The sequence below is a fragment of the Aulonocara sp. 'chitande type north' Nkhata Bay genome, linkage group LG20, assembly GCF_057382095.1.
Source record: "Aulonocara sp. 'chitande type north' Nkhata Bay isolate Kocher_YH1m ecotype deep benthic linkage group LG20, A_spYH_male_GT1.1, whole genome shotgun sequence".
Taxonomy (NCBI): Eukaryota; Metazoa; Chordata; class Actinopteri; order Cichliformes; family Cichlidae; genus Aulonocara; species Aulonocara sp. 'chitande type north' Nkhata Bay.
Genome location: NC_141363.1, coordinates 1,495,212 through 1,513,319, shown reverse-complemented (window position 1 = coordinate 1,513,319; position 18,108 = coordinate 1,495,212). Strand labels below are relative to the sequence as shown.

The window sequence follows — 18,108 nt, the reverse complement described above, 5'->3', positions numbered from 1 at the left end:
AGTATGAGTGTTTTCTATTTATATTATTACCAAGCCAGAGACGCAGACCTAATTTACATTTTTGGGAAATGATGCTGTACATCCGGAGAAACTCTGGCTGTTATCATACCGACATGAGCATAATTGAAAACATTTGACCGAGCGCCACCACCCTCCGACGCCAGCAGTTTCACTGGGGACAGCCGAACATTACCGGGAACTACCGAAATGGGAACCGAAAGTCCCGTTTATTGTGTGTACTTCCTGGTCCAATTATAATACTCCCTATATGCCTCCGTGAAACGCAGCGCTTTGCGTCCGAACGACGGATGGGAGCGCAGAAACAACGGATGTGGCCTCAGTGTTATTATTGATGTGTCCAGACATCCGCAGCAGACTGTGCAGCCTGATCGTGTCCGATTTTGGACGTGCGAGCGACGCAACTCCTGCTCGAAATACAATTTTTCTTTTGTCTGCGCAACTGGGAACTGGGAGCAACATTTGTGATGTGTGATAAGGGACTGAGAAGTAAACACTCAGGCCTGCGCTCATGATCAGAGGCGAGGTGAGATTGATACCTCGGACTCAGATTGCCCTTGATTGCAAGTTGATTTCACTCCGGAGCGGAGGAACTGTCTGCTCCAATGGCGTCAGTTTCCAAGGTCTCTATTCTGGATTACTTTAACATTGTGTTCGAAGGGGAAAATGGGAAAATCGAGTCCAACTGTAAGGCTTGTGGCACCAGGATCCAGGCGAAACGGAGCGTCACGTCCAACTTCGTAACGCACCTTAAGGTAACCGAATAAAATTGTACATGTGGCTGTTAACATCTGGCTCATCTTGTTCTTGTCAGGAGCAGCAGAAGCAGCTGGCTCTACGACAGCTCTGGAGGATTAGCTGTAAAAACCTGACTGTACAGGCAGTCTGTTGCTTCTCTGCAAGGGGAAACAGAGTGGAGGGGAGGGATGGGGGTTACCTATACCTTATCATCTCCTGCAGAAATGTACTCAGCATGCTGTGTAGAGGTATAGAAATGAACTATAACAACCTCATGCTCCTCTGTCTCTCTCCATTCAGCGTAAGCACCAGGCTATGTATGATGACTTTGTCAAAAGGAAGGATATGAAGAGAGAGGGCTACTCCTCTGCTTCCCTGCACAGTTTCAACGCCAATGGAGGGAATACCCGCTACACACTCCCTATTAGTGCTGGAGTGGGTGGAGGAGTAGCAAGTGGAGTTGTTGGAGGAATGGGAACTCTTGAGGGAGGAGTAGGAGGAGGCTCTGGAGGAGGGGTGACCAAATTTGACAGACATGATCCACGTCAGGTGTGTTGTAGCCCGTTAGCGCTGGAGCTTGCAATGTTGCAAATGTAACAGATGATTTATTGAGACATTGCAGTAGAATCATTAGCTATTTTTAAAAAGTGCAATTTGTGGTGTTTCTTTTTAAACTACAGGTTCTGATTTCTGAGGCTATAGCTAAGATGATCGTGCGTGATCTCCAGCCAGTGTCCATAGTGGAAAATCAAGGCTTCAGAGAGTTGCTTCAGCTCCTGGAGCCACGTTACACCCCTGAGCCCCAGCATTACATCCAAAGCCAACTTCTTCCAGCCTACGCCTACCAGGCCCAGCTGGCCACCCGTCAGGCCTTGGCCTCAGCACACGCCCTTAGCCTCAGCCTGGATCTCTGGGGAGGATTATCTGGAGTCACTTCAGGGTAAGGAGGTAAAACAAGCCAGAAACTACAAAATGGGAACTTGGTTTGAATCCCTTTACTGAAGACTCCACTTCTCTCTCTCTATAGGTACCTTGGTGTCACCTGCCATTTTCTTACATCTGAGTGGCAAATGCGCTCAGCTCTCCTGGCGTGCCTTCCACTGACTGGTGGCAGCTCTGGGAATCGCATACTTTCCGAATTTGATGAAGTATGTCACTCTCATGGCGTGTCAGGCAGAGCATTTCGTGTTGTGGCAGACCCTCTCCTGCCGACGAGAACAAGCGGAAAGCCATGCTGCCTTCCCGGTTTTCTGCTTTCACCTCCTCTCGGTAACGGCCAAGATGGAAATGATGAAGAAGAGGTGGACGGTAGTAACAATGTGGAGCGAGAAGAGATCAGGAATGGCCACGGCGACGCTGGAGAAGAAGGAGAATGGGAATACACATGGGAGCAGGGTTTGGGCGTTTCTCGGGTGGACTGTTTCTCTCGCTCTCTTGAACAGTGTGTCAGGGAAGGGCTGCGCTCTTGTCCACAGCTCTCGTCCACACTGGCAAAGGCAGCCTGTTTCTACAACTACATTACCTCTGCCGTCCCACCTGAGAAGCTCAGCCAAGTGTTCGATGGTCCAGGGTTGATGATGGGGGGACAAGGAAATTTCCCAGAGGCAGCACAAGACTGGGCTGCTCAGCTTAAGGCAAGTTAACGTTAGGGTTACATATTAGTAATGTCACCAAATAAACAGATTGCATCAGCTTCAAACATTTAACATGAGCAGTATGTTAAGCAGAAGGTGCACAAAGAAAGTGTGGCTAGCAAAATAAATGCATAATACCATTAATTCAAGGTTTACATTATGACACTGAGATATGACCACAGTCTTGGTTGGCATCATTAATAATCTTTATGTATTTGTCTGCTTTGATAAAGGTCCTTCGGCGGCTGCTGGACTCTGTGGATTTCCTGGAGGAGATGAGCGGTCCAGGGGAACTGGGGCTGGGTGGTACAGAGAGAGCCCTGCTGAGGGAGTTCACGGACACTCTGGAGCCCTTCACTGAGGCCTGGGATATGGTGCACGGAGACAGACAAGCAGACGCACAGACGGACAGACATGTGTCTATCAGTCTCGCTCTGCCTTGTGTTCTCGGCCTCCGCAAGCATCTGTCCGAGACGTCCACCCCCCACTGCCCCTCCCTGGTTGTGGGCCTCAGCCAGGCTGTAGAGCGTCTCCTTGCGCCTATCCTGGAGAACCCCCTCTACATCACTGCCACCACCCTGGACCCCCAGTTCAAACTTACTTGGAGCAGTAACCCTGACTGGCACAGACAAGTTATCATAGAGGAGGTATCCAAACACTCCACAGCCTCCAGCCCCGTAAATCTCAACACAGACCTTCATCCACAGTCCCACACTCCTCCTGCCCCAGCTCCATCACCGATCTCCTCACTTTCTCGGCCCTGCAAGTTGTTCTCTTTCATCAAGCAGAGACCCACGACACAGGCCAAGAGCCTAGAACAGGAATTGGCTATCTACCTACGTGAGGAACCCACAGACGAGGAGGCTTTGCATTACTGGCGACGTAAAGCTATTGACTTCCCTCTGCTTGCCCAGGTGGCCAAGAGAGCTTTTACCATACCTGTTTGTGGTACTGTGGTGGAGAGCATTTTCACTACAGCTGGACGCTTCCTGCTGCCAGAGAGAGGCTGTGTCTTACCAAAGAACCTGGAGATGCTCATCTACCTCAAAGCCAACTACAGATTATTATGGACTTAGAGCTCTTTACACTTGCAGTTAAGTAACTTCTTGGATTCTAACCTCCATACCATTCTAAGGGAACCTGAGCTAGCACCATAACATAATCCTTATACTGCACATGATTTCATATCAGATAGAACGAATCACCAAGAAGAATTTCAGAGCTGCAGCTCATTTTAATCCTCAAGATCGGTTTTCCCGGCTACAGCGGGCGTGGATGGCTGTCTGCTTCCCCTCGTAGCCTACAGACTATCGCACCACATGCTGTGGACTGAGTTTGCTGGAAGCAGATCCATACTAAAGCATTTACTTTGACATTATTTTGCCTGATCAGGGTCTCCAGACAACCACAGATCTCCCTCTTTCTCATGTATCCATCAGTCAACACTGACAAACCAACAATAACCAGCTAGTCAAGTTTTGCACACTGTAGCAACTCGTGTTTTTTTTAGCTTTAGGTTGTGATTCATTATTTCGATTTTTAAAGGAAGTCATCAACTGCTCAACAGTATGTTAATGCGGGGTTCAATCTTTGTTTTAACTATGTGTGTGTGCCTCATCACTGGGAGATGATAATAAATTAGTTTCACTTACTTTAACGCTGCGGGTGTGTGCAGTTTGCAGATGTCAGTGAATGCACATGTCCTCATGTGACACGCTGTTTGTTATATACGGTGGACCCCCGACTTACGAAATGAATTTGTTCCAGAAGGTCTTTCGTAAGCCAAAATTCTTCGTATTTATTTTGAAGAAGACATGGATTGTGCTTCATGTGTATCATTTTGACCCTTATTTATATCGTCCTCTGTCAATCCTTCAGAGGAGAGGTGAATTTCATTTCATTTTTATTATCAGCACCCCCCCCCCCCCCCCCCCACCCTCCTTTTTTCAATTTCATGTGAACTTTGAGGAAGTGAAATGGGTTTGACCCTGTGTCTGTCACAGAAGACTAGCAAGGAATGACTGTTTGTGCCACGACAAAGATTTTTCTTTGTTGAACTTCACATAGATATTTTGAAATAATTTTGCAGAGCATCCTTACGAAGGAAAACAGGGAATAAAGTAGTGTGTGTTAGCCTTTTTTTGCTTTCTTACTCTGGGCTGGGCCTGCAGGGAGGCTGGGTAATTGCAATAATTCCATTACAGTTAAATTTGAGTCAGCAGGCAGGCAGCAGTCACATCCTGCACCCCCTCCCTCTTCCCTTATCACAGGCAACAAGCCTCACAAAATCTTATTTCTAAAGACCTGAGAAATAAATGTCAGGACTGCATGCAGCTACTGTACATTTGTTCTATAATACCACATTAAAGGGATGAAGCGTTTCAGTGCCTCAATTAAGGAGCTGTGATCAATAAAGTGACCATAAACAACAGCATCAGTCAGTCTGAAGATGAACCCCTGATAGTGCTCTCACAAGGCTTACATCTATTTATTATTATTACCTGCAAAAAAAAGAGAAAAAAACCCAGTGTAACAGTTTTTGTTTTTGAAAATCAATGTGCTAATCTGTGGGCGATACAAAGAGATCCCCCTCATAGATCATAATTATCAAAGATTGCTGTGATCTTAATGGTTATCACCCCGGGACGTCTCTGGATTTAGATATGGAACTAGATATCTGTGTGGACGTGCCACTGTGTTCATCTTTGAAGCGCGTGTTTTCCCAGCTTTCCATGGGTGTGTTGTTGTTGTTCTTTGTTAGTATATGTGGAGCAGCTTGAGGCACCCACCTGCCCCTCCCCAGCTGTGACAGCTCATCCATTTGAGTTAGACGACTGGGCTGGGATGCAGCCCTGTTGGTAATTGCCTCTGAAATGAATTACTTGGCAGACAGTGAGACCGGGGGAGGGGGAGGAAATTGTAATTGAACTGCCCCCTCACTCCCTCCCTGGTCCTTATACCTCAAGTTATTACATCTGCAGTGCAGAAGGACATTTTCCATCCGCACACAGACACACAAAATGCTCACACCCTTACAAAACCAATTCTTCCCTCTCCCCTGCACGATGGCCTCAGCAAAGCACCATATTGATGCAGGGTGATTTCATAGATTGATTGTTCACGGGCACATGCACACTAGGCCACTGCACACTCTCGCACTCTTATTCACAGCACAGAGACAAACCCTCTTTTACACACTGAGTTTGCATTTGCTTGTGCTGCTCTGCTCCAAATACTCTCCTATTTGAGGTGCCCTTTAGCTGGCCTTCCTAATGCCTAATGGGCTGCAGGACATCGGAGTTGGCACAAACAGAAGCGGTGTTTAGTATCTTGAAAGCCCTGGTTACCCCGTACACACAGACACGCACACTCAGCCAAGCAGTGTTATTAATAACCTGCCTGTTGCTGGCCTGCTGACAGTTAGAAAGCCTGATGGATTGAAAAGCACTCGTGCTTGAGGCGGCACATTTGTGCACGCTGTTTGGTTTGTCTTTCATTTTTTGGACATTGCCTAAATTATGGAAGAAATTTAAGGCTCGTCTTGTCCCTTTCACCACACGCACACACTGGCAGTCAGTCATGTTTGGTCATTTGGCCTTTTAATAGCCAGGCCACTGTAGGCAGGGGACTTAGTTAACTGAGCCACCTACCCCCTACCCTGGTCAGATATGCACATGTTTTGACTCCAACCTTAGCACACAATAGGTGCTATTTCTGTAATGCACTAGGGTCATGACTCCACTTATACCCTCCACCCCTCCCCATCTGTCTCTCTCTCTCCTTTTCACCCCTGCTCTTCATCCGACACCGTCACCTACTTGCACAGAATCATGGCGGACAGAAACAGCCGGTTCAGCGTCAAGAAGAAAGAAAAGAAGGCGGAAAGCAAAACGAATAGTGAGAAGGACAAAGAAAAGGAAAAGGTGAACGAGAATACGGCAAAAAAGCCAGAAAAACCCCAGAAGAAACCAGAGAAGGTCCCTGAGCAGCCAAAGACAGATGAAGAGAAGAGGAATGGGGAAAGTGAGGGGGCAGCAGGCGCAGACGCAAAAAGCAGTGATGAAAATGGGGAGTTTCAGCCTATAGAACTGCCTCCGTTTGAGATCGTCACAGGGTGGGTAAAATTTACTGCGTATGCCATAAAGGAGTTCAAAACAGTGTGTCCCACTAACCTGTTTTAGTCTTTAACACAAGCATGTTTTATCTTATAGATGAAGTCCTTTCTATGTATAAGTCATATTGTTCTAAAGTGCATGTTCTTTACTTGATTTCAATGAGACAGGAAACTGGTGACTTGCACATGCTGTTATTAGCGTAGTGGTAAGAATAGGGATGAGTCACGAAGTGAACACTGAAGCCGGCCCCAGATATATCCCCCTGCCTAGCATCTGTTTCCCGTATCTGTCCTATGACTATGTGCTGTCAAAGCAAAGCGCCATCAACATTATATGAGATCTATTTTGTGTGATCCATCTGGCTCTCCTTGTGCAGTAGAACAGTAGATTATTAAGTCCGGGCAGGTGGAGTTGGCTGGTATAGGTTCTTTAGGCCATAACGTTCAGTCGTTGGCTCTTTATTTTTCATTTTATTTATTACTTTAGTTTGGATCATCACAAAATGAGCAACCCATGCTTAGGCAAGCAAGTGCACGTCTGCCCACCTGGAAAGTCATTTGTGACTTTTTCTCACATTGCACTGTCATGAACCACAATGAGAGGTGACAGAGGACAAACCTTTTGACCCTGATAATGAGAGCAGTTTCTGCCAGTAAACCACTTCCTTTTAGATTCACTCACAAGGCAAAAGGGCGTCTTTGTTAAAACTCACACTTTTACTCTACCAGGGAACAGATGAGCCCATTCTACTTCAAGTTTCAGTTCAGGAATGTGGAGTACTCATCAGGGAGGAACAAAACCCTCCTGTGTTTCAGAGTGGATACAGCAGGAGGCAGCGCAGAGCCTCTGAAAGGTTACATGGAGGACGAACATGCCACCGCTCACGCTGAGGTGGCCTTCTTTGAACAGGTAATGCCATTGTGCCCAAATGTGAACTCTAGTTTTCTCATTTCTAACTTCATAATACAAACTAGACTCAAACCTCGACTCCCACATCTGTAGGTGCTCCCTAATGCCTCTCTAGAGTGTGATGTCACATGGTATGTATCATCTAGTCCCTGTGTGGCCTGTGCAGCCAAGTTGGCCAGCATCCTCCAGCAGCGCAAAAAGATGCGTCTTTGTATATTCTGTTCCCGTCTCTTCGAGTGGGAGGAGCCAGAGATAGTTGAAGGGCTTAAGGGCCTGGTGAGAGCCGGCTGCAAACTGCGAATGATGAAGCCGTCTGACTTCCTGCATGTGTGGGAAACGTACGTGGAGAAGGAGGATCAGAGCTTTACACCCTGGGAGGATTGTCAGGAGAACTACAACTACTATATGGAAAAACTGGCAGATATCCTCAAGTAGATGTGAGTCAGTGTGTGTGTTGTGCATGCAGTGAGCCACCATGCTGTTTTTGGTTCATCACAGGTTTATTTATAGATGGTAACTTGGTTTTCCATGTGGATTCTGTCCTCTTTCTTGTCACTGCTACAGATGCACGGACCTCCCCACCGACTGATCCACAAATCGCACTACTTGTGAAATTCCCACTGGCTGAATGCGTGCTTCTTGCAGTCACACGGTGCAGAATGTTGTTAGTTTATGCACTCTTGGCAACATTTTATACTTTTTATTAACACAATTCATGTGGAAACTTAAAATGCTTGAATTTTTACATAAATACATCAACTAATCAACATCCAAGTGGTTAGAAAACGAAGCAAGAAGCAAAGAACAAAAGTGACATTCATCGTTACGGTAAAAATAAAGTTTGGACAACACCACAGCCTGTGTTACATCTGCTGACATCTGCTGCTTGCTCGGAGAACTGAAGATCTAACTGAAGAACAACGAATAAATTCTCCTCCACGTCATCGTACATGTAAAATATATACAGCAACTCAAAATGAACAGTGGTTATAAATGATGTTCAGCTCATAAATAATGTTTTTTCTATTTAACAGTGCCTTAAAATCCAAATTCATTCAAACAATGTGAATTAAACGATGCATAAATCCTCAACAGTTTTGTGCTGTTTGGAAATGTGTGTATAAAATATCTGTTCATGCATATTTTATCATATGTTTATTTTTTTCAGTAGCTGGTTTTTTAAAACTATCTCGCCCTGAAGAGTTTCCAGCTGTCGGGCCATGACAGAGTACGTCTAAAACGAAAACCTTTCACATCAATTGTAATGATCTTCAGCTGAGTTTCAGATGTCCTGTGACTGCCACATCACTAGATCGCACAAAGATGTTGTTTTCTGGTGTGCACTGACCATTAAAGCCTCACAGAGCTGAAGTACGTCTGCTGACTCATTGATAGGCCTGTTGTTGATGCAAAGACTTCGTCATTCATTTTAGAAAAGAACTCAGCCCACCGTTGGTTTCTGTTGTTTCCTGGTTGTCAGTCGTTGCAGCTAAAGACCAGGTTTGTGGAAAAACAGAGAAATTGTGTTTTATGTTTTAGAAACGCTGACACAGGATCATCATCATCATCACCGCAGATTAAAAAAATAAGCGCATTAGCAAAGTGCATTTGTGATTTAAACTTTATTACCTTGGTCCTCCTGCTTGGTTATTGGTAAGGGTGTTGTTTCACTGCAGACTGTGCCATTCTCCTCCTCTTCTTCTGTTCAGACGGATTAAGAAAGAAAAGAATCAGCATCTTTTACGACAGCTGAGCGCTTATTTAAGTATGTCAATCAAATCTTCTTTGCTTACAGCGATTTTCTTACTTTTCAGTTTCAGACTTACTGCAAAATATGACATTTAAAGGAAGTATTTTGTTTCTCCCAAGGAAGTGATGTATTCTCAGTTTCCTCATATTACATAGTTACAAAAGCAGCAGATGAATCAATCATGATAACGACTTCTTCGAAAAAGGACTTATGTGCTCACTCATTACGAGATTTATTTATTTTTACCTTTAGCTGGTGCATTCAGAGAGGCATCAGTGATGTACTCAACCAGTGGACACGGCACATCTGCAGTAAGAGGAATAAAGAAGTTAAATACAGGAAGTCACACCTAAACTTTTATGTGCAAGTCGGTAGTTTCCCAGCCTTTCTTTTTTTTTTTGTTTTTTGTGGCGGCCTCTATCTACAGCATACTTGGAAAGGGCGACCAAAACCACGTCACTGACATGGTGCTAACTTACCAGTTATCTTTAGCTCGGCCATTGTCGGAAACAGGTTGACCTCTTCCATTTTGTCATCACGACCATCTGTGTGAAAATTAACAGCTCAAGTTTTTGTGATACTTGTATTGATTTGGACATTTATATAAGTTGGGTGTCACCTTAATACTGTGCTGATTTTGGATTCCATTAACCCTTTAAGATAATAGTTTATCTTTAGCTACAAAATGATTCACTAACTTACTGGTACGTAGTCTGTTTAATAATGTCGAGTGGGAGAGATGCCCAAGAAAGACACTTTGAGAGCAGTGCGAGGGTAAAAGTGCAGGCTGAATAGATAAAATTTCTGCACCTGTCCAACCAAATGCAGCTGCAGATTTAGGTGCAAATCGTTTTTCTAAAGGTTTTTTATTTCACTCTTCAGTTTGCCCACTTTCATTCATTCTAAAAGTTATGATGTTGGTTCTTACAGAGTTTTAGAATTTGCACAGTCAAAAAGATAAGAAAGCATACTTGGTTTGCGGAAGACTCTCAGGGCCACGCATCCTATCAAGACCGCAGCGATACCAAAGACGATGCAGCCAGAGATGGAAAGAAGCACCCGCCTCTTTAACACTAAACATTAAAACAAAACAAAGCACAAGATTAATGACAGAATATTATTTTGAGAGAAGATTCATAACTAGCAGAGCTCAGTTGTACTTACGAAGGTTCTTGGTCTTGAAGGAGTCACTGGATTTTGAGTATAAGGGTCTCTCATCAGCATGTGCACAGCAGGTGTAAGTACTCTGGTCGGGGTCATTGCTGGGAGTTACTGTATGTGTCACATTGAATGAATCGATTCGTTCCCCCTCTTTGAACCTATTAAAATTCAGTTTATTGAAAATCTGCATTACTGCTGAATTTTCCTAAAGAGCAGAATCTACACAGGGCACTAATAATTATGAACATTGTTATATTACCATGTGTAATGCATCCAGTTGTGCGTGCTCTCCTTTACTTCACATTTTAGACTCAAGCTATCAGTGGAGAAGACGTCTGACCAGCCAGTTAGCAGGACTATAGAAGCCTTTGGGCGCTCTGTAATAAACGCAACCAAGAAGTGAATAACAAACATTCAAAACCAGAAGAATGAAAGGAGGAAATCAAAAAACGTACCTTCAACGTCGAGCTTTATTTTGTTGTCTGAATCGAAGACCTTTCCTCTTTTAACTTTGCAGTTATATGAACCAGAGTCTTTTGTTGCCACAGAAGTGATGTTGTGTTTGCTTCCAAATAAGTCTAACTTGCTGCCATCTTTGTACCACAGATACGTCCATCCAGAGGAAACATTAACGTGACAGTTAAAGGACACTGAGTCCTCAGAGTGCATCAAATTATGTGCCGGATTCTGCTCCAGTGTGACTGTCGGTGCATCTGAGGGTTGATAAGAATCAACAATAAGAGTTGTACAAGAGCACTGAAATACAAGTCAGACGGCGTACCTGATCTAAAGGTAAGACGACCATTAACTAGTCTGCACTGCTTTAAATATCCATTTTCATAACGAGAACACTTCTCTGCCAGGATGAAAAAACTTTTTTATTTGAGGTAGTTACAGAGTTACACGATGATGCTGCTCCATCCCTATGATGCTACAGTAAACACAACAACATTTTTAATGTACTTTTTAGTGTGTAAATACAATAATAACTTTACTAGACTTTATGTGAATTAACCGCTGACTTCCTGAAGACTTTATCACCTTTGCATTGAATGAGGTTAACATGAGTGTTTGTGTTTTTATGGCTTCCCTAATTTTCAAGCCAACCTTCCCCCTCTGGTGTGAACATTGCATTTGTAAACGGGTCAACACTCTCACAGTCTAACTGTTAGCAGGAGAGTCAACAGCCTTACATTTGCAATCTTTTAAACATTTTTAACATTTTAAAACAGCAAAACAAAGAAGTAGTGTCTGAGTGTTTATCTTTAGACAGAAGCAACTGAAGTGTTCATGAAAAAGGTTCTGAAATGAAAGCAGGAACAAAGCTGCTGGACTACAAACAGATATTCTGAAGAAGAGTCAATAGAAACTTACCTTGCACTTTAAGTTGTTTAGCTTCACTTGAATCAGTGATGAAGGCTGGATTTTGACCTCTTGCTGCTTTGCATGTATACGATCCCTGATCTGCTGTTCCCCTAATTTGAACTATAAGTTTGTCTGATGATCCAGTAACCTTACTGCCATCTTTGTACCACAGGTAGGTCCATTCAGACTGGACACTGATGGCACAGCTGAAGGTGACCGCTTCTCCAGCAAACATCACATCGTAGTTTGGATCTCGTGTCAGTGTGAGAGTGGGTTTCTCAGCTGAGGGGATATGAACATGACAATCAAAAATTATGCAGTATTTAATGTGGACATTGTGACGTGCCTCAAACAATCACTCTTGTATTTTAATATAATATTTGATATGTTTTATACCTGAACTTGAAAAAGTTCCTTTGTAAAAATACACAAAAGCGTTTGTGATGTTGTGTAAATTTCTAAAACTCACCACACAGTGAGAGAAACTTCAGAACAGTTTTTATAAATGGAAGCAGAAACAAACCTGCTAGACTACAAATAAATATTCTGAAGAAGAGTTTATATAAACATACCTTGCACATTTGTAAATGAGTTATCACTGTCATTCTCTAACTGTTAGCAGGAGAGTCAACAGCCTTACAATTGCAACATTTTAAACCTTTACTTTAAAATTACAGCTAACACAGCAAAACTGAAAAAGACAAGTTTCAATGAAGAACCGTGTCAAAAATCAGAAGAAGAAAACAAATCTCACCATAGACATGAAGATTTAGTGGAGAACCTTTGGTGCTGTAGACGTCCCTGCTCTTCAGTTTTCCTGAGCAGCTGTAGCTTCCCCCGTCTGAGGTTGAAGCAGAGGTGATGGAAAGATTTCTGCCCTTATCTGAATTATAATGCTGGACCTCAGTGCCATCTCTGTAAAACGCGTATGTCCAGTCAGCGCTGTCCTTCTGCATCTCACAGATCATATCTACACTCTCAGTGGGGAACACATCTGGCCATTTGGTTACTAGCTTCAGAGTTGGAACAGGAATTTCTAAAAAATAAAATATAAGAGACTTGTTAATCATTTTACAAATCATTAGATTTTCTCTGTTTTGATTCTCCCCATAATAATACCCCAAAGTATCTCAAATCACATGATTTCAAAGAGTCTTTCTTTAGCTCACCAGAGATTTGTACGGTCCGCTGGTCACTGAATTCTGTGTTGAATCCTGTTTTGCCTCTTTTGGCCTTGCACTTATAAACTCCCCCGTTTAACAAAGAGAGTCCTTTCATTTTTAAACTGTTGCTGTTGTTGGAAATTGATGCTTTATCTTTGTACCAGTCATAGCTCCATCCATCTGAGTTTTCAACTTTGCATTCAAAGGACACGTTTTCTCCAACGTAAAGCTTTTCAGCGTCTGGCTGTTGAGTTATTGTAGGCTTCGGCTTGTTTTCTGAACAGACAAAGAGGAAGTAGTGTCTTTTTAATTTTAGACAGAAGCAACTGAAGTGTTCATGAAAAAGGTTCTGAAATGAAAGCAGGAACAAAGCTGCTGGACTACAAACAGATACTCTGAAGAAGAGTCAATAGAAACTTACGTTGCACTTTAAGTTGTTTAGCTCCACTTGAATCAATGATGAAGGCTGGATTTTGACCTCTTGTTGCTTTGCATGTATACGATCCCTGATCTGCTGTTCCCCTAATTTGAACTATAAGTTTGTCTGATGATCCAGTAACCTTACTGCCATCTTTGTACCACAGGTACGTCCATTCAGACTGGACACTGATGGCACAGCTGAAGGTGACCGCTTCTCCAGCAAACATCACATCGTATTCTGGATCTCGTGTCAGTGTGAGAGTGGGTTTCTCAGCTGAGGGGATATGAACATGACAATCAAACATATGTGGGAGCTAATGTGTAGCTAGTGATGTGCCTCAAACAATCACTCTTGTATTTTAATATAATATTTGATATGTTTTATACCTGAACTTGAAAAAGTTCCTTTGTAAAAATACACAAAAGCATTTGTGATGTTGTGTAAATTTCTAAAACTCACCACACAGTGAGAGAAACTTCAGAAGAGTTTTTATAAATGGAAGCAGAAACAAACCTGCTAGACTACAAATAAATATTCTGAAGAAGAGTTTATATAAACATACCTTGCACATTTGTAAATGAGTTATCACTGTCATTCTCTAACTGTTAGCAGGAGAGTCAACAGCCTTACAATTGCAACATTTTAAACCTTTACTTTAAAATTACAGCTAACACAGCAAAACTGAAAAAGACAAGTTTCAATGAAGAACCGTGTCAAAAATCAGAAGAAGAAAACAAATCTCACCATAGACATGAAGATTTAGTGGAGAACCTTTGGTGCTGTAGACGTCCCTGCTCTTCAGTTTTCCTGAGCAGCTGTAGCTTCCCCCGTCTGAGGTTGAAGCAGAGGTGATGGAAAGATTTCTGCCCTTATCTGAATTATAATGCTGGACCTCAGTGACATCTCTGTAAAACGCGTATGTCCAGTCAGCGCTGTCCGTCTGCATCTCACAGATCATATTTACACTCTCAGTGGGGAACACATCTGGCCATTTGGTTACTAGCTTCAGAGTTGGAACAGGAATTTCTAAAAAATAAAATATAAGAGACTTGTTAATCATTTTACAAATCATTAGATTTTCTCTGTTTTGATTCTCACCATAATAATACCCCAAAGTATCTCAAATCACAAAAGCGTTTGTGATGTTGTGTAAATTTCTAAAACTCACCACACTGGGAGAGAAACTTCAGAACTGGTTTGGCTGGTGACAGCCCTGTTCTGGATTTTTCCACTACACTTATATTTTCCTATATGACCAGCTGAAGCAGAGCCTCATTCACATCTAAAGACACAGTACCATCAGCGTGGACCTGCGTCCCATCTCTCTAACATGTATACATCCAGTCACAGGCGCCCTGCCCCATCCCACACTTGAACTTCACACTCTCGGTAGGGAACACATGTGCCCACTTGAGTGTGTCTGTTGAAGTTGGAACTGGAATCTCTGACGAAAGCAGACGCATTAACCATTTAACATAGCATGCTTTTACAGTTGCAGCTAGCAATGATTTCTATTATTTAGTGTGTAAAACAGGATGTGTCCTTTTACACAAATGATCTTATTCTTTCCCTCACAGCTCCACCTATGTTCTAACACCCTGACGGCTTTTGAGGCATCCCTCTGTGCTTTATGCTACGCCACAACATCCTGTTTCGACAGACGATGCAGAAAATAACGGAAGGAAGATGCTCTCAAAATGCTGTTTCACGGAGTCAAAGAAGTTTTGAGGTTTTAATAACAGTATGGACAACGCAAAATATGACCTGCTTATACACAAGATTAGCATTTTGCATATTCACAATACCAACTGCTTATTTACAACAATAATTTTACTTGTGTTCACCTACTGTTGTGGTGAGGTTTGAGAAAACTGATAAGAATCTCATGTTCGTCTGTGAGGTATATATGAAGCAACGCAGAGGGCCAAAACAGACTGTTTGGCTCTGTCCACAGTGACAGAATCACCCTGTTAGCCTGTCGTACTCTTATTACTTTGTTATTTCTTAAACTGTTAATGCAAGTTAAAGTAATGCCATGCACATGCAAGAAAACTCACCGCTAACTTGGATCATAACCTCGCTGCTGAATCCAGAGTTCACTCCCCTAGATGTAAGGTGAGCTTTGCAGGTATATGATCCTTTATGCGTCTGACGGACTGGGTTGATTTTTAATGATGATCCGTCCCCATTAATGATCTCAACTGGGTTAATTTGGAGCTGCTGCTTATTTCTGTGCCATGTAAACGTCCAGCCAGGGGTGCTGCTGACAACGTGACAGCGAAATTCCACCGCCTCACCTTCAAACACATCTTTCCAGGCAGTCTGAAGCTGCAGACCTGGTGTTGGTGGGTCTGTAACACAAAAAAAGAGAACTTTTAACTGCAGGTTAAAAGAGTATCAGTAAGAAAGCCAAATTGCTATGTACATCATCCAAGTACTATACATGCATCCAAAGTTACACACAGCCTCATGTAAATAAACATGAATGTTGTAGTTTATGTACTGGTGGCACAGTGGATACTTACCAATAACTTTAAGAGTTGTGCTCTCACTTAAATGTGTAAGAAACTGATCTCTTTTGCCTTGGCAATAATACTGTCCACTGTTTTGAGTCATTACAGAATTTATGGTATACGTATTAACTCCTGAAATCTGGTGTTGATCATTGTGCCACAGGTACTCCCATCCAGACGACACATCAACACTGCAGGTCAAAGTGATGGATTCGCCGGGGAACATCTCGCCAAAGTCTGAATCTCGTGCAAGTGTGGGCTTGGGTGTGCTTGCTGCTCAGGACACAGAAAGAAAAGGGCATGCTTCAGCAGTCTACACTCTCTCTATAAACACAGCACAAATATTGCAACGAACCTTACCATAAACTGTAATTTCGACAGGTCCACTTTCTTTAGTTTGACTGGGCTTCTTTTTGCCCTCAACCACACAGGTGTAATTTCCAGAATCTTGTGTTGATGACGCTGTGATTGTAAGCACTGACTTATCTGGGGACGGAGACAGATTTGGACCAGAACCTAGAGGGCTTCCATCTTTCTTCCATGTGATGATCAGCTCCGAGCTGCTAGTGGCTTTACATTCTAGCACTACTTTCTCAGAAGAGAAGACGTCTGACCAGGAGGACGTTCGCTCCAGAACTGGTACCGGAGGCTCTGAAAATTGATTAAAAAAAGTAAAAGAATGGGAATGAATGAGGGTTTACACTCCTAAAAGAAAAACAACTGGGAGTTTAGATTCCATTCGTATATCCAGAATCTGAGCAAAACCCCCCTAATGATGGCTACAGACGTAATATAAAAATATCAGTAAATCTAAAAGAATAATCACAAACGAAGTACACAGAGGAGCATCTGTGAATGTAGAACGCAGTAAAAGCTGAAGTAGATGTGAGCACAAAAACACCAGATGCTAATCGTGTCAGGTAAGAACAGGAAACCAAAGTTACCAAAACTTGACAATTAAAGACCGGAAAAAACATTTTGATTGGTTAGATTTCTGTAATGACACAACCTCAGAATTGTTGCGTTGAATGGGGTGTTTTATGGGTCAGTAGGAAGTCTTTAGATACTCTACAGCATCAATCAGACATCACCTAAAAAGCTTACTCAAGTAGCCCGTTGTTGCTGGCCCTGCCCATTCCTTTACTGATAAATTGTACCCATCTATTCAACAGGACGGCATGCCAAAGCTCAAACACTCGCGCTGTATTCTTGAACACAACGAAGTGTTCACTGAATTCAGATCTGACTAGATGTCAGTGAAATACGTCACCTATCGGATGTGGTTAAATAAAACAAATCCATCATGCAGGTACTGCTGCCCACTAATGTGCAGGCTGTGCATGATGCTCGGCATGCCAGTTAAGGTAGCTCTGAAGCCAAAAACGAGCCCGACATGTTAGCGGCACAGTGCAAGTGGCGTTTGACGAGTACATATGATCAAAAAAACTGAGGTCATAATCTCACCAAAAGGAGGAGGTGCTGTCGATTCACTTTCTCTATAACTGTAGGTGGTTGCTGGATGAAGAAGAGAAAAGATGTGGAGAGCAAAGTTTAGATTTTAAAAAAACAAGGTTTGAGTCATATCCACAATGTAAAGGTGAGACTTCATAAAAACACTGGTAACAGTTAAATCAGAGCTCCAATCTCAAACTGCGATGCCTAATTCTTTTTTTAGTAGACATGAATGATTGAAATGAATACATTTTTCACAACTTTTAAGAACTTTTAGTTTGACAAAACAATGACTTAAAAACACTTCTCATGTAGAAAAAGGAGGAAAACATCCTTTGTGTCCTACATACAAAACAATTACACAATACATCCACTCTCAATACTGTCAAGTGAAACCTACGGCATGATGACAGGAGACTATTGAGATTAGGCTGGCGTGAGGTAATACGGACACATGAGTTTATAAGTGTGTGTATCTAGTTGTAGGAACTTTCAGACTCATGACAATAAAGTACTTCATGTTCCTCTTGTTAAATTTACCCAAGTTCTACTTCCTAAACATTGCTCTTGCTCGACTCAGACTCAGCCATGTAGGCATTCAGTGCATAAATGTTGGTTTAAGAGACACTTTATGATCTTAACAGTTAACTTCTGTACTGAATCTGGTGTTTTTGCTCAACATGAAAATGTTTTAAAAAATCTTTTTCCAAAAGTCATCTTCAACTTCTAAAACAGTGCAATCTGCTCAAATGTGTGAAAATCTGCTCTCGGCATGAAAGACAGTTTTTCCTACCATCGTTATCCTCAGAAGCACAAACAGCAACCGCATCTGTCAAAGAACCAAACAATGTTCAGTTGCATTAAGATTT

The 18,108-nt window shown here is 42.6% G+C and overlaps 3 protein-coding genes across 5 annotated transcripts in view; 2 read left to right on the top strand and 1 right to left on the bottom strand.

The window, feature by feature from the left end:
* Positions 1–122: 122 nt before the first annotated feature.
* LOC147304756 (zinc finger BED domain-containing protein 4) lies at positions 123–6,051 on the top strand. The gene is made up of 5 exons (XM_086276943.1): positions 123–773; positions 1,057–1,305; positions 1,437–1,696; positions 1,784–2,390; positions 2,624–6,051. The coding sequence occupies exons 1-5, from the start codon at positions 624–626 to the stop codon at positions 3,464–3,466; spliced, it is 2,109 nt and encodes a 702-aa protein (XP_086133069.1). The 5' UTR covers positions 123–623; the 3' UTR covers positions 3,467–6,051.
* Positions 6,052–6,178: 127 nt separating this feature from the next.
* Positions 6,179–8,969, top strand: apobec2b (apolipoprotein B mRNA editing enzyme, catalytic polypeptide-like 2b). The gene is made up of 4 exons (XM_086276944.1): positions 6,179–6,504; positions 7,234–7,414; positions 7,508–7,851; positions 7,979–8,969. The coding sequence occupies exons 1-3, from the start codon at positions 6,221–6,223 to the stop codon at positions 7,847–7,849; spliced, it is 807 nt and encodes a 268-aa protein (XP_086133070.1). The 5' UTR covers positions 6,179–6,220; the 3' UTR covers positions 7,850–7,851; positions 7,979–8,969.
* LOC147304754 (cell adhesion molecule CEACAM5) overlaps positions 7,908–18,108 on the bottom strand; it is a 34,890-nt gene continuing 24,689 nt past the window's right edge. Inside the window, exons 3-20 of one of the 3 annotated variants that reach the window (XM_086276939.1) lie at positions 18,033–18,068; positions 17,252–17,302; positions 16,148–16,438; positions 15,800–16,060; positions 15,332–15,625; positions 14,019–14,300; positions 13,275–13,547; positions 12,860–13,129; positions 12,445–12,726; positions 11,700–11,972; positions 10,781–11,038; positions 10,585–10,702; positions 10,329–10,483; positions 10,136–10,237; positions 9,644–9,709; positions 9,411–9,470; positions 9,044–9,115; positions 7,908–8,903 (exon numbers count right to left, since the gene is read on the bottom strand). In XM_086276939.1, the coding sequence (XP_086133065.1) occupies positions 8,839–8,903; positions 9,044–9,115; positions 9,411–9,470; positions 9,644–9,709; positions 10,136–10,237; positions 10,329–10,483; positions 10,585–10,702; positions 10,781–11,038; positions 11,700–11,972; positions 12,445–12,726; positions 12,860–13,129; positions 13,275–13,547; positions 14,019–14,300; positions 15,332–15,625; positions 15,800–16,060; positions 16,148–16,438; positions 17,252–17,302; positions 18,033–18,068 (3,209 nt within the window). In that variant the 3' untranslated portion in view covers positions 7,908–8,838. The remainder of the gene's footprint in view (positions 8,904–9,043; positions 9,116–9,410; positions 9,471–9,643; positions 9,710–10,135; positions 10,238–10,328; positions 10,484–10,584; positions 10,703–10,780; positions 11,039–11,699; positions 11,973–12,444; positions 12,727–12,859; positions 13,130–13,274; positions 13,548–14,018; positions 14,301–15,331; positions 15,626–15,799; positions 16,061–16,147; positions 16,439–17,251; positions 17,303–18,032; positions 18,069–18,108) is intronic. The other 2 variants (XM_086276941.1, XM_086276942.1) reach the window with 2 other exon arrangements.

Coding starts and splice junctions, on each gene's coding strand:
- apobec2b (XM_086276944.1), top strand. CDS start 6,221: ATGGCGGACAGAAACAGCCGGTTCAGCGTCAAGAAGAAAGAAAAGAAG. Junction 6,505..7,233: donor CCGTTTGAGATCGTCACAGG/GTGGGTAAAATT, acceptor TTACTCTACCAG/GGAACAGATGAGCCCATTCT. Junction 7,415..7,507: donor AGGTGGCCTTCTTTGAACAG/GTAATGCCATTG, acceptor CCACATCTGTAG/GTGCTCCCTAATGCCTCTCT.
- LOC147304756 (XM_086276943.1), top strand. CDS start 624: ATGGCGTCAGTTTCCAAGGTCTCTATTCTGGATTACTTTAACATTGTG. Junction 1,306..1,436: donor ACAGACATGATCCACGTCAG/GTGTGTTGTAGC, acceptor TTTAAACTACAG/GTTCTGATTTCTGAGGCTAT. Junction 2,391..2,623: donor ACTGGGCTGCTCAGCTTAAG/GCAAGTTAACGT, acceptor GCTTTGATAAAG/GTCCTTCGGCGGCTGCTGGA.